The sequence below is a fragment of the Aedes aegypti genome, chromosome 1, assembly GCF_002204515.2.
Source record: "Aedes aegypti strain LVP_AGWG chromosome 1, AaegL5.0 Primary Assembly, whole genome shotgun sequence".
Classification (NCBI taxonomy): domain Eukaryota; kingdom Metazoa; phylum Arthropoda; class Insecta; order Diptera; family Culicidae; genus Aedes; species Aedes aegypti.
The window spans coordinates 222,591,023-222,604,911 of record NC_035107.1 but is presented as its reverse complement, the minus strand read 5'-3'; the positions used below and the strand labels follow the sequence as shown (position 1 = coordinate 222,604,911).

Sequence of the window (13,889 nt, the reverse complement as noted above, 5' to 3'; positions counted from 1 at the left end):
TAATTTTGATGAGTGATAGCCTAGTGCAGCTCAACTGCATAGTACAGTAGTTTAACCAGAATGTTAAGGTCATAAGATAAAATCTAAATTTTGTAATAAAAAGGTTGCCATTGCTTTGAAATTCACCCGACATCTAATCAAAACTACTAACAACAGCGATCAATTATCAAAATTCATCGCTCCCTGGAAAATATAATCCCAAGCCCAGGGAAAAAGGAAGTTAAAAGGAAATTGCGTAGAAAAATTCTAAGGAATTTTCTATGGAATATCCAAAGCAGATTTGTAAGGAAATTCTCAAGAAAACTCTGTAGAAATTCCAAAGAAAATTGTAAAGGAAATTTCTAAGAATATTCCGCACTAAATTTCAAAGGTCCAAAAGAAATCCCAAATGAAATTCCGAAGAAAGCTCCAAGGAAAATTTCGAAGGAAATTCCAAAGTAAATTCCAATGCTTCGAAAGAAATTGCAAATAATATTTCAAATACAATTCTGAAGGAAGCTCCAAAGATAATTACACGAAGGAAACTCAAAAAGAAACTCCGAAGTAAATTTCTAAGAAAATTCCAATGAAAAGTTCAGAATGAAATTCCGAAGGACACTTCATTTCGAAAGAAATACCACAGAAAATTCAAAAGGGCACTTCTTAAGATACCGAAGAAAATTCCACAGGATATTCCGAAGCAAATTCAGGATAAATCTCCAATTTTGATGAAATTTCCGTAGAAAATTTCAAAGGAAATTTCGTAGAAAATTCCAATAAAAATTTTTAAAAGGAATTTCGAAGGAAATTCCGATTAAAATTCCAAAGGAAACTCCAAAGAAAATTCCGTTGAAAACTCGCCGCTTTCGGTTAAACAGCTCGAGCTTCAGGAACGCTACATCCAAGGAACGGTGACGCATGGAGGTGTGATGTGATGGTCTGGGGGTGTTTTTAATGGAGTGGAGTAGGAAGCCTCGTGAATATCGACGGAATAATGACGGCAGATTCCTACATCAACATCTTGCGGGAAAATTTGGAGGTTTGGCTGATCCAGACGGGCCTTGAAGAGAAATTCATATTTCTCTAGAACAACGACCCGAAGCATACTGCCAAGAAGACCAAGTCTTTCTTCCGGTCTTGTCGGATTAAACCCCATCGAGAATTTGTGGGCGATTCTCGATGCCAGGGTTGACAAAACTGGTGTTACCAACAAAAATATTTATTTTGAAGCCTTGGAGCGCGCCTGGGAAGAACTAGAACCACAACACCTACAAAACCTGGTGAAAAGCATGCCGAAGCGCCTCCAACAAGTCCTTAAGGCCAAAGGAGGACACATTAACTATTAAATTGCTTTTTATTTTTCTTAAATCATCTATTCTGGGGCCAAGAAGAAAGTGGGCACTTTATTTTGTCACTATTTTTTTTAATACAAATTGATTTTCGTTTTCTTTGAGTAAAATTCTTTTTTTTATCAGAATTTCGTAAGTGCAACTTTAAAAGAATATCAAAAATAAAATATCAAAAAAGATTTAAGTGTGTGAACTTTAATTTGAACCAAATCAATGAGCGAAATTCGAAAACTGATGAGGTGGGCACTTTATTTTGCCTATCAGTGTAAGGCCTTTGACCTTATTTGGAATGTTATCACATATAAGCATCGTTTAACGAAAAAGGTGATTTCGTTAAGTATACGTATGTTTTGGTTGTTTAGGGAACATGTTGTAAAACAATTCTTTGGTGAATCCCAGGAGAATATTCTGCTGACATCTTCGGATGTCACATTAAAGCCCAGCTTCTTGGTCACAAAGTTACTGGACAACAAATCCGTGACTTAACCAGCATGCGAATTCCGGCGCGTATTTTCTCGGAAGAAAAAAAAATGTTTCTTTCCGGTGAGTATTGGAAGAAAATTTCTTCTCTTCGAAGAATTGAAGGAAAAAATTTTCCTAGTCCACAGTCGTAGGACTCGATTTTTTTTTTTTCTTCAATTTCCGTATCTTAAATTAGACAGCAAGTTTAAATTGTTATGATGTGGATTTCTTTGAAATTAGTATGCCTTTGAGGAATATGGTTTACTTTTAAAACAACTGTGCATATCGCATACGAGCATCAACAAAGATGTCAAATCAGATTGTGTGTAGACTACTTTATGTCTTTCCTAATCTGGATTTTATAATCAATTCTACATTTAGAAAGCCTGGAAGTGAATGCATACTGAGGGATGAAACTATGACTAAAAATAGATCTAACAGCTAGTCTGATTCTGAAGCTGGATAGTTAGCATAAAAGAAGAGAAATGCATAATCTTTCGAGCTGTGAAATACGTTTCCTGTGCGATCTTTATAGAACCGTTGGAGTGTTGCGATGCTGGTTGGTTGTGTTTTTTGAATTCCTTTTGCATAATCCTCTGCCACAGATAGGCCATAGTCGATCGTTAAGTGGGATATGCATATTTTGTCAAATAGTGATAACGGGAAAACCTACACCGAAATATTTCGAAAACCGGATCACTCGTCACCCTCATTCGAAATACAAATGCAAAGTCATGTTCATTCTTCTTTGACATGTTAAACCGGTGGTAGAGAATCCCGAACGGCTATATAGGTAACCTTCATCCTCAGTTAGGTTCCATTCATTTTGAAACTGCATGTGGGTCAACTGAGAACTGGTTTTTGGAAACAATCTCCTGTTACCTACTAAAAATAGTTGGTTTGTGCTTTGCACTTTTGGTTTTTATCATAGATTTGAGACTTTATTAGTTACACTAGATCAGTATTCGTTTGATTGATGGTTTCTTACTGGAATATAAGATTGTTTGAACTGCGACAGGAATCTAATAAGAATGACTTATTTTTATGCCTTCCAAAGATTGCCACTCATAAAAATTATTTCACGAATTTCACGCAAAAAACTATCATACCTTGAAACTTTCACACCTCTCCGTATAATTGCGTTGAATTGTTATATGGAATATAAGTAACACTAAGGAGGACATTCGTTTTCCCTTTTTTGCATAATGGGCAACATAATACCGTTTTGATTCATAATACGGACACTTTCAAATTCCGGACACTCTACTTTGTATGGGAAACATTTCACACGAAATGTTTCAATTTTTGCTCTTCCAAAGTGCTCATTATCAAAACACGTTTCAATAAATATTTTCCATTGATATCTATGCTAATTTTTTAGTGCTCAACTGCCTCAGACGTCTATTCAGTGGTTTGACGATTTTAATTGATAATTTGACTTTTCATTTTATGATTTTCATGGACTGTCCCGAATTCAAATTAAAGTGTCTGGAATTAGATAGAAAAGTAAGGAAGAGGCCGGAATAAGAAACATGAAAAGGCCACACATTTCAATTTTTGTGAAATTGTTCATGTAGCAGAATCAAAATCTTCACACACCATTTGAAAACTTAGAATTTTGAAGGCTTCTTAACGTGACATGATCATACAGAAAGATTTATTTTATATTCTTTTTGATGAGTTATACGTCACGGTATCATAATTTCTTATTTCAACACTATTGATCATTAAAGTTTCATTCGTAATCTAGTTATCATTGCCTTATAATTAATAACAATAAAAACAAAATTGATGCTCCAGTTTGACGTGATTTATTTGCAGTGTGGATCATTTTTGAAGGAGTCGCGACATACACACTTCAATGTTCAGTTAACAGTAATATGTTTAAATTACATTATTTTAAGAAGTGTTTTGGTTAAAACAGTGTTCGAAACTTACATTTAAATATTGTGAAGCACTACACTAGTGATGCAACGTGGAAACAAACTTTAAATTGTGTAAGAAAAGATTGTCCGGATTGAAGACAAGAGGTTTTAAATCCGGACATCATCCGAAAGTTTTCCCATTGTGAACTAGTTATTGGAAAGTAAAATTATCAGAAATGCAGAAAATACTACCGTTAAAGTGCTACGAGTTGTTACAAGTGCTAAGAAAATCAGTTTGACATAAATTTTAATATGTCTTAAACACCGAGTACCCAATAGCATGAGTTGTGAGCCAGTTGAGGTAATTGAACAACATATTCACTCAAATTTTACAAATTTGCATCGTAGATCAAACGCCCGCATAAAATTTTTGATCAAATAATCAAAAATGTGACATAATAGTTAATTTCAATAAACTTTTTCATGGATTTTGTTCCAATATTGTTGTTACAATACAGGTGTCCGGATTTTGATTCATATGTGTCCGGATTTATGGACAAGATATGGTTGATTGTTTCAACGTTTTTCATGATTTTTTCATAACTTTTAAAATAAAAATCATCATTTATAATAAGATCTGGTATATAACTTGTTATGTCAATATCACACTTCAATCTTATTTGAAAAATACGTGTTTAAAATAGAGTTTAAACATTTGTCTCTACTTAAGCGTCCGGGTATTGATTCATCAGGGTACCTCGGATATATTTAAGAAAATGTGCAGCATTTAGGCTAAAGTTTTGAACATGAAAGCATAAAAATATTTAATCGGTGCAAGTTTCCCCATTTATTTTATATGGGTTGTTTTGAATCCATAATTAGAAAACAACCATTAAAGTTGCAGGAATCAAATTTTTCGCAACGAATATTTTGAAACATTCAGAGTGTAAAAGTTATGTTGGAATACTTATCCTCGTCGAAACATAATAGAAATTTGGCACCATGATGCAAAATTAGGAATGTTTCACGAGTTTTATCAACGTTATGAATATTTCCGAGAGTGATGAACTTGTGATTCAGCAGACACAATAATAAAGACTTAAAAAGGAATATTTGGTACCTGAAATTCGCTCAGCTGTTCAAACTAACAACAAAAGTCGGAATATTTTACAATGAAAATAATTCTATCGTTTTTAAGTCACGAGTTTCAAAATATTTGACTGAAAACCAAATATAGTAAATACTGAATATGGAGGTAAGGAATAAATAAATGGAAAATAAAGATTTCAAACGGAGTAAGGATAATATAAAGGTGCTCTGCGCAATTATTTTATTTCAAAAAGAGCTCCGCGATTCAAGGGTTGAAAACCCCTGCACTAGTAGATCTTAGAAATCTTAGGACCTATGTTTCCATAAGTTGTTGCATTCATCGCGATACGCTTTTAAATTATTCAAAAGTTTCTTTGCATGTGCTGAACTATTTTTTTATCAGATAAATCATGCTCATAGATTTTAAATCTTAATTCCAGGAAATTATTGGATTACTCACGAATATGTTTTTTCATCCAACTTTGTCCAGGTTTCACAAAATTGAGTGCGTCGAACTACATGCGTATGTACTGCATTCATGATCTTCTAATATATCACTTGTTACAAATGTAGAACTAATGACCGCGCAAATTAACATACGATAAGTTTATCAGTGTAGCGGAAGAAATTATTTCTAGTCTATCCCTGGCAAACGATTTTGAGAAGCAATGAATAATAATATCATCTGAAGTTTTCTACAATTATTTTTTCAAAATAATACAAGAAAAAGTACCAATTGTTAGAATAAGATGTAATGATTTTTCAAAACATGCTGTCTGGTTTAATAGAGAAATAACAAATTTGAAGTATCGCAAACATAAAGTACAAAAAATTTACATAAACCCTCGAAGTTTACAAGAGTTTACAAGTATATTTGAATATGTGCGACCTTCTCAAAGTATTTTAACTTCAAGGTTGGCCATAGCACAAATGAAATATTTTCAGATTTTTTTCAAGAAGTTTACACAACATACTCTGAAACGGCCGTGATTATGAATATATGGATATCCAACCTGAATTCCCTAATGATGTTAATAACAGTCAAATAAATGTGCATGACATATTAGATAGTTTGAAAAACTTGGTTCCAGCCAAAGGAAATGAACGAGATGGAGTTTCATCAATCTTCGAGAAGACTTTAGCAACTGAATTTACTACTCCCTTTTTTTGGCTTTTCAATATGTCGCTGGAGTCTAAAGTCTCTGCAAAGATGTGGAAAAGCTCATATCTTGTCCCCCTCCTTTATTGTTGTTTTTCAAATCTGAAAAAAAACTATGATATTAATTATCATGGTATTGCCCTTATTTCGTGTACCCCGTGTCCGGAATTCGAATCAAAATGTCCGGAATATAAGGTAAAAGAAAGGAAGCGTCCGGAGTAAGAATCAGTATAAATCCATATATTACTATTTATTTCAAATTCTCCATGAGTTTTTGATGAGTTATACATCATTGAGACCTTACGTGTCGTAATATGAATCAAAACGGTACAAATAAACGACTTTTTACCTAAATGATTATGTGGCTTCTGGTTGTCTGGGTACTTTGGACACACTGTAAGTCACCTGGTAGAATCATCAGTGATTCTTAGGAAAAAAATTTGGTTGAATCACTAAGGAATCTCTAGAGAAAACTTTATGTACATCAATCACAATAATTTCTTGAAGTAGTGGCTGAAGTAAGTTCTGGAAGAATCGGAGTAAAATGTTTATAAAAAATAGCAGGCTAACTTCACACAATTCCCAGTAAAAAAAATAATTATTTAAAAAATATATGGGATTCCTATTTCTTTGGGAGTCTCTCCAGGAATTAGAACAGGCATTTTCAGAAATTTAATCAGTAGATGCTTTAGATTTGTCTTTTAGGAAACCTCTCTTATGGTTCTACGTAAAGGTCATTGTAGATTTCGTCAGTAACTCACAAGCTTCACGAAATTTTCAAAAATGTCTCCAGATGATTTCCCATTTGCTGCTGCAGAAATTTTATCAACCCGCTAGATAGTTCAGGAATTTTTTTCTGAATTTCCTGCTCAGATTTTTTCAACGTTTTTTTAGAAATATCTTCAGTAATTCTTCCAGTGAACCATTTTATTTTTTTAAGAATTCTTGTATATTTTTTAATTATTTTCCAAAGGTTTTCATTCAGGAAATTTCACATTCTTTTATTCCGTTTTTTGCTGAATTTTACCATTCTATTTTTTTACAAAAATTCTTTCGGTAGGGTAGAAGTTGCAATTATCGTTTGAAGTTATGGCTTTTTCAAGGAATTTCCTATGCATACAGACACGTCACATGATAAAAGAATGTAGAAACGGAACTTCTCAGCAAATAAATCTCATAATTAATAAATGTGCTCATGTACTAAGCTGTGATACAGAATTTGTCACAGTTGACCAGGCACTGCATTTATCTCATCATTCGATCTTCTGAGTAAGATATGGATCGAATACTCGAAATCCGGACATCTAAGCTCAAAGGTAACATGAAGGTGAGATTATGCTAAAAAAAATATGGGTAGAGGTAACATAAGTTTGTCATGTCTCATTGACGGTTTTTCTCATAAAATTGCAAATTAATGAAATAAAAATAAGTGAAATTTGTCCATGCATCTTGCTTTGAAATCCGAACACCGAATTAAGTTTGCTTCATATTCTGGACACATTTGATTTGAATGTACGGACACTTCAGTATTCATTCAGTATTATTTTATACGTAAAAACATGTCCAAATATAACTAAACTTAAAAAAAACTATGATACTTTTTTCGTTAAGAATATTTGTGCTTATTCTGCGCGGCGTGTGAGTCGAGACGAGTTGCTCTCACCGCGAGTGACGTGAGACGACTAATGCTAATCAAATGGGAGCGAGTCGACAATTGTCACCTCATTCGAGTCGTCTCACCTCACACGCCGCGCAGAATAAGCACAATTATGAACGCTTCAAACTGACAATGCTAAATAAACTTGTGAGTCCGCCACATAACAGCTCAATATTATAATTATTCTCGCTCTCAAGCGTTCTATGTTAAACTGGAAATGATAAAATAGTTTGGCCCGAATGTTATAAAATCGTGGAATTTTAAATAACATACCTACCGGGAAAGGTTGACGTCGAAACAATCATCACTTCAGCAAATGTTCAGCTTAGGAGTCAATTAATTTGTATGTTTAAAAATCCGGACACAGAGATTTGTTCAATTACAAAGGTAGTTTCAGTCACTTCAACTCTTCTTGAACACAATTAACAGGAAACTGTATATTAAAAGCAAAACCATATATTAAAATAGCACAGACACACTTCACATATTAAAAACACAAATATTACCTCATTTGTTGTTATTAAGATGGGCCCTTGTAGAAAAGGAAGTTTGCACTGCAAGAGACACGAAATTGAATTTAATTTTCTAGCTTTTTTAATATCCATGGTACTTTGATGGAGTTATCTTCTAGATGAAAGTTTAGATTCAATCTACGTAGAAAAGTTAAACGCACATTAAATCTACTAAAATACAATAATTCCTCAATGCTTTCGAAGCGTCCGACAATTCGAAGCAAAACGGTATTATCTTAGAGCTCTTTGATCAATTTTTGAACTATGTGTTTGATTCACTTCACGGCATAAAAATTAACAAGGCAGGCTCTTTATTGATGTAAATATCAAGTTTGATTGTGAACATGTGACATCACTCCTATCGTACCATATACCATCCAGGCCACTACATCATAAAATTCGCAAATTTGTTCGAGGTAGATAGGAATGACGTCGTCAAGTAGCAGTTTTCGGAATATATCACCTTCTTAATGTAGTACACCGTGGATTCTTTTGATTCAAGATGAAATCTTCTCATCTAAGCAATCTGTGCATCAGAAAGCCTTAACACAAGGATTAGAAAAAGTCCGGCAGTCACGTCCGGGTGTTCTCTGTCCCAACGGGATTGGAAATTATCTGCTAGATTTCAAATAACGGAAGTAAGTAGATAATTCGTTCCTTGAGAAAATCAAATTTCATTTTTCACATATGTATAGTTCATAAGACCATATATTGATAGGTTATATGATCATGAATGAAGAAGTCCTTCATATCAACCATCATAAGTATGAAGAAAATTGAAAAAAAATTATAATGTTCCAACATATTTAAAACAAAATGATTATCTCATTAAATTATTTCTCGTACTTGCATTTTAATAGATACAATTCTTCCATAAATCATATCACGGTTCATATTAAAAAACCTATATAAAAATTCATGAAAAACCTAGTGATATGTTTCAAAAGAAACTGCACGCATTTTTTGTTGAAGAGAAAATTATTCTTTAGAAATTCCCCATTAATCTTCTGGCCCAAGCCATTGGTTTGTTGAAAGATATCCAGTTTTTTTTTATTATACTAACTTACGTTTAAAATTTACTCAAAATGCAACGTTTCATAATTTGCCGTGCTTCGGAAATGTCATTGAGTCTACAGATTGAAATATTCACTAATCGTTTATAATGTCAAAATTACGATATTGAAGCGCAATAAAATTATCTATTACTTAGAAAAATGTGCTCTTTTAATCAAACTTCGAAAACCTGTATCTTTTTCACTACTCATTTCATGGCTAGCATATACTTCATCACCAAATAAGTGTGGAAAACAATGCTTCAATTTGGTTTCAGAGTACCTAATTTTCCTGTAATACGACACCGTATGAGTTGAAAAAATTCAGATCACATTGTAAAACGCAAGTGCTCAAAGTATTTGATAAAAAAAGCATAAGCTACCTAATGCTTAAAAAAGAAAGTTTAATGGTCAACTATTGTCCATCAGTTTCAATTCGATTTTTCATCATTTTTTATATTCAAACTCAGCGAATTGTCAAACGATCAAACTTATTCAGACGGCTACAAAGGGAAAGAAAATGCTCACTATTCAAGATTTATTAACATCAATTCAAATTTAAGGTCGCACACCTTTGATCGTATATGTACTGGTTTCGTGTTCTGTAACTCTATACCTCTCTAACCCGATAGTCCCTTTAATATCGAATTTTGGAGAGTTTAATATAAATGAAGAACACATCAAACTTGGACACCTTCCGATGTCGACACAAGACGACACGAAACTATCACCAATCTATTTTGACTACTACAGCATTGGTTTGTTCTATAAATCTTGAGTGTTTGTTTCAAATTCTTTTGGTCTACTAGGACATGATGTTATTTGCAGCATATTATTCCGATACAAATATTGTTTGGACTTGTTGCCTTATCGACCTTCAAGTGGTAGAGGGGGGGATAATAAAAAATAAGCAATTAAGATGCACCGAAGTCAAAACTTATTTTCTACAGTGTGACAGTGCGTGTATTAGGTATTGGAAAAAAAGCGTGGCAGAAGCTGGCAGGGAGGGGGTTCTAGAAATACCAAAAACGATGGACGTCATAGATGCAAAGGAGCAAAAATATTAAGCAAAATAATTGTTTTAAATCGCTTTTCGAATTCATAAATATTATTTGATTGCTTGCATCATTTTTGCATCGTTCATCATAGAAAAATACCACATAATCATTTATAAGTGCGAAACCTACCAAAACACACTACCTCCGCTAAAGAAGCTTTTGCCCTATTAATAATCAAATGTAACCATTCGAACGCATCTACAGTTTTCTACTATTAAATTGGAAACTAAACTAGATTCTCGTAACTATTCTACAAGACAAAGCAATACTTACATGCCCAGGATCCCATCTCACGTAGCTTCACGCCGGAACCGAACAACTTCGGCCCGAGCAGATTCTCGTAGATCCATGGAAACACCTTCCGCAGCAGTTGCACCGACACGACAAAAACGCACACTCCACTGAAAATGTCGTACGCGTTGGTCATTTTTCTCCTGGTTGGTAGAATTTTGATTCCTTTGAAAATTCGCTCCGGAACGCACCTTCACCCGGCGAAGCAAAATGAGGAAAATACACTGAATTAGCAATAAGGCTTATATCACTTGCGTTGAAAATTTCGTCTTCTTTCTCTTTTATCGCGATAATTTCGTCATAGCGACAATCGACCGACGACGTGATGAAATGGCAAAAACAAAAACCACAAAACCGAACTTATGGAATTAAACGTGTAGGTACCGGCTGGGCTTAGTAGGCGTAAGTACCTTTGCGCGATCCGATAAGAGCGAGGTGTGATTGAACACTAACTGAGCACGAGGCACCCAACCAAACCCAACTTGCAGCGGCAGCACTAGCAGCTAGCGGTTGATACGTCCAAGTGACCTGCGTCGAGGAGAAGAGCCGATCGATCACCGTCTCGTCACCAAGCAATGAACACTAGACCTATTCATATATGAAAACTTGTCTGGGAATCTACCGTGCAAGCAATATTCTGAATTCTTATGCAACGTACAATGTCTGATCATAGTTCATCAGCTCATTTAATAAAAAATTCAAAATGCTTCAAGTTAAAAAGGTGTTTTGGATTTATTTCAAGGTTTGATATAAACTTAAATAAAACGCTTATTAATTTGAAGCAAACTTTCATTTTCCCCAAATTCCCTGAAAGCAGGCTGCGGGACTTTGCCGAAGGTGTATAACAAACAAACAAATTTTGACCAGATTTAGAACGACATGATGAATCAGAATATTGGTTGACTAAGCAATCCCCAGGCATTTTAAAGAATTTGAATAGGCCTAACGAACACACACGGTTTACTTCGATTATGCACACTGACGAAGCTCTGCCTACTGCCTAGCCTACTAGATAGCAGTCTAATTGAGCTTGCAGGAAACGTGCGAACGATGCGAAACGGCACGGCACAGACGTGTGTGTATAGAATTCGTAATAAGCCATTTTATGAGACGTTTCGAATCATATGGTTTCCGTTTGTTTACCAGCTTTGAAAGTTTCTGGCGGGCCGATTTATTTACGTTTCTTCTAGCGCCACATTTGGAAGGAGCATATTTAACAATGGCACTGGTGGCAATGCAACAAAGTTTTTAATGTTCGCATGTAAAATTTAAATCAGTAGGCGGGGAAGATATTTTTCATATACGTTACTTGTAATACATGTAAACCGGGTAGAAACATGCGCTGAAAGAGACGGGGAAGTCATCGGCAACAAAAATGTGACCAGCGCCATTCAGATATCATGCTAGTTTTTTGAACAACAACAATGAGCGGCCCGCCAGAAAACGTCATTCGAACGTCTCGTAAAATGGCTTATTGCTTTCCCCGACCGAAGACACTGTATAGAGGTATTCTTATCAGCTATATCCACCGACGATAAACGCGAACACTTGGGCAACTGTAGTACTAGAGCGAACCCTACCCCGATCGCGACGAGATGTGACCTCTTGCAACGCTACACGGCTACTAGCTGAAGTTTCCCCCACTGACACAAACCGGCTGCGGAGGGCCCAAACCAAACTTTCTTTCGCCCATAAAAATGTTGTTGAATTTTGGAAGTGGTTGGATAGTTTCGTAACCCAAGAAACCGGACCAGACGCAAGTGAGCGATCTCGTCGTCGAACCGAAGACAACGTTCAACGATTTTGGCGGCTGGAAAATACAAAATCACACCAATCTACCGTCGCGTGTCGACGCACGGTGTGTTGGAACGTGGTTATTATGGAACTTTTATGACATCTGAAGTTTTTTTTTCATGAAAAGTATGCCTTAATACTCGTGATACTCTTGATAGAATCAAAAGAATGTTGTTTATTCTGCCTACTATTCCTACCAACAAAAAAGTACTGAAAAGTGCTATATTTCAGCACTGTCATAACATTGCAGAAAAGTAGCGCTTTTGAGTTCTGTTGAAATCTGAGGGACTCCATCGAATTGCTCTGGATTACTCAATGATCTAGTGAACTACCTGAGCAGAAGCAAAATATTGATCGTCAAAATGAAATCAAATGCAACCAAATATTGACTTGACTTAAAAGATAAAAATATCATATCAAAATTTTGAACCAGAAACTTCTGAGCATGGCAAAATTTGATTAAAAAATCAGTTCCACATTGATTTACTTGATATAATGAATCACCTGCTATGGCCATAACTGGCACATCTGACCTAAATAAACGAAACAGGATTCAGTACTATACCGTATAATTCCACCTTCTAAACTCTAGTGGAATTTAACATTCGGGTTTCAATGATTTTTTAATATGCAGCAGGCTTTTCTTGGTTGCCAAGGCTAACTTGTGATGAGAAAAATAATGGAGGCCCCTGCAAGTTTCATAATAAGTGCGTTCCAGCACACCGTGATGACGAGAGATGTGGTGACTGGCACCTAATAGGCTACGCATTGCTTCGGTGAGAAAGCATCGTATTGGTGCAAATGTTTCACGAAGAAATTGCGACAGTTTTGTTCAATCTAGTGTGCGATAACAATAGGCCACCAATACTAATCCAAAGCCTACTAATCGTTTCACCACCAAGTAAAAGAAGCAATATTTACGATACCGTCCAACTAATTGAAAAATTTTGCTCGTTCACGGTTCCCCATTCGACGTCGCGACGCGAATCGGATGCAGTTGAAAGTGAAACTGATGTTAATGGTGTGATGGGGGCATACCTTACGACGATGATGACGAGGTCCACGAAGATGATGGATACCTAGTGCCCACAACACAACAGCGCAATATATAAAAAAGACGCAATCCGTCAGCCGGGTTGGATCGGATCCGAACGAAGAAAGCCAAAGAATCACACTGGATCGCCCTTAGTACCGGTTTCCACTACACTCTGCTCTGTGTTGTTATCGCAGCGCACACGAACTGTTATGTCACTTGAAAACGAAATTTAATCACTCGACTCGCGTCCCGGTTTTGATATTGAACTAAATACACTCGCTAGTCACACTACCTCTAATGCTAATGCCGCGATTTCTTTTCTGTACCTAACCGTTCCAATCGATGTGCAATGTGTTGGGTTGGGAATCGGCGACGACGAACACAGGCGTAATTTTCCCCTACTTTCATTGATTACAAGTGAAATCGGACAGCTGCTGCTGCAGCCGATGACGATCCAGTTTTCGCCCTTTCTTTCATGGTGAGTGTATTACGCGATGCGGCGATCTAGCGTGCCGTACTTGCATCAAAATCTGCATTGAGCGAGTCGACTGGACGCATCTATGAGGGCCCCTCATTGAGGGGGTAT

The 13,889-nt window shown here is 35.7% G+C and overlaps 1 protein-coding gene across 9 annotated transcripts in view; it reads right to left on the bottom strand.

Annotated features, from left to right (window-relative positions):
- The window catches only part of LOC5580011 (very-long-chain 3-oxoacyl-CoA reductase), a 73,069-nt gene extending 59,388 nt beyond the window's left edge, over positions 1-13,681 (bottom strand). For 2 of the 9 annotated variants that reach the window (XM_001653836.2, XM_021857650.1), the window contains exons 1-2: positions 13,306-13,623; positions 10,456-10,664 (exon numbers count right to left, since the gene is read on the bottom strand). In XM_001653836.2, the coding sequence (XP_001653886.2) occupies positions 10,456-10,609 (154 nt within the window). In that variant the 5' untranslated portion in view covers positions 10,610-10,664; positions 13,306-13,623. Of the gene's footprint in view, positions 1-10,455; positions 11,002-11,430; positions 11,881-13,193; positions 13,284-13,305 lie in introns of those variants that run through there. The other 7 variants (XM_021857651.1, XM_001653835.2, XM_021857652.1 and 4 more) reach the window with 7 other exon arrangements.
- Positions 13,682-13,889: the final 208 nt, after the last annotated feature.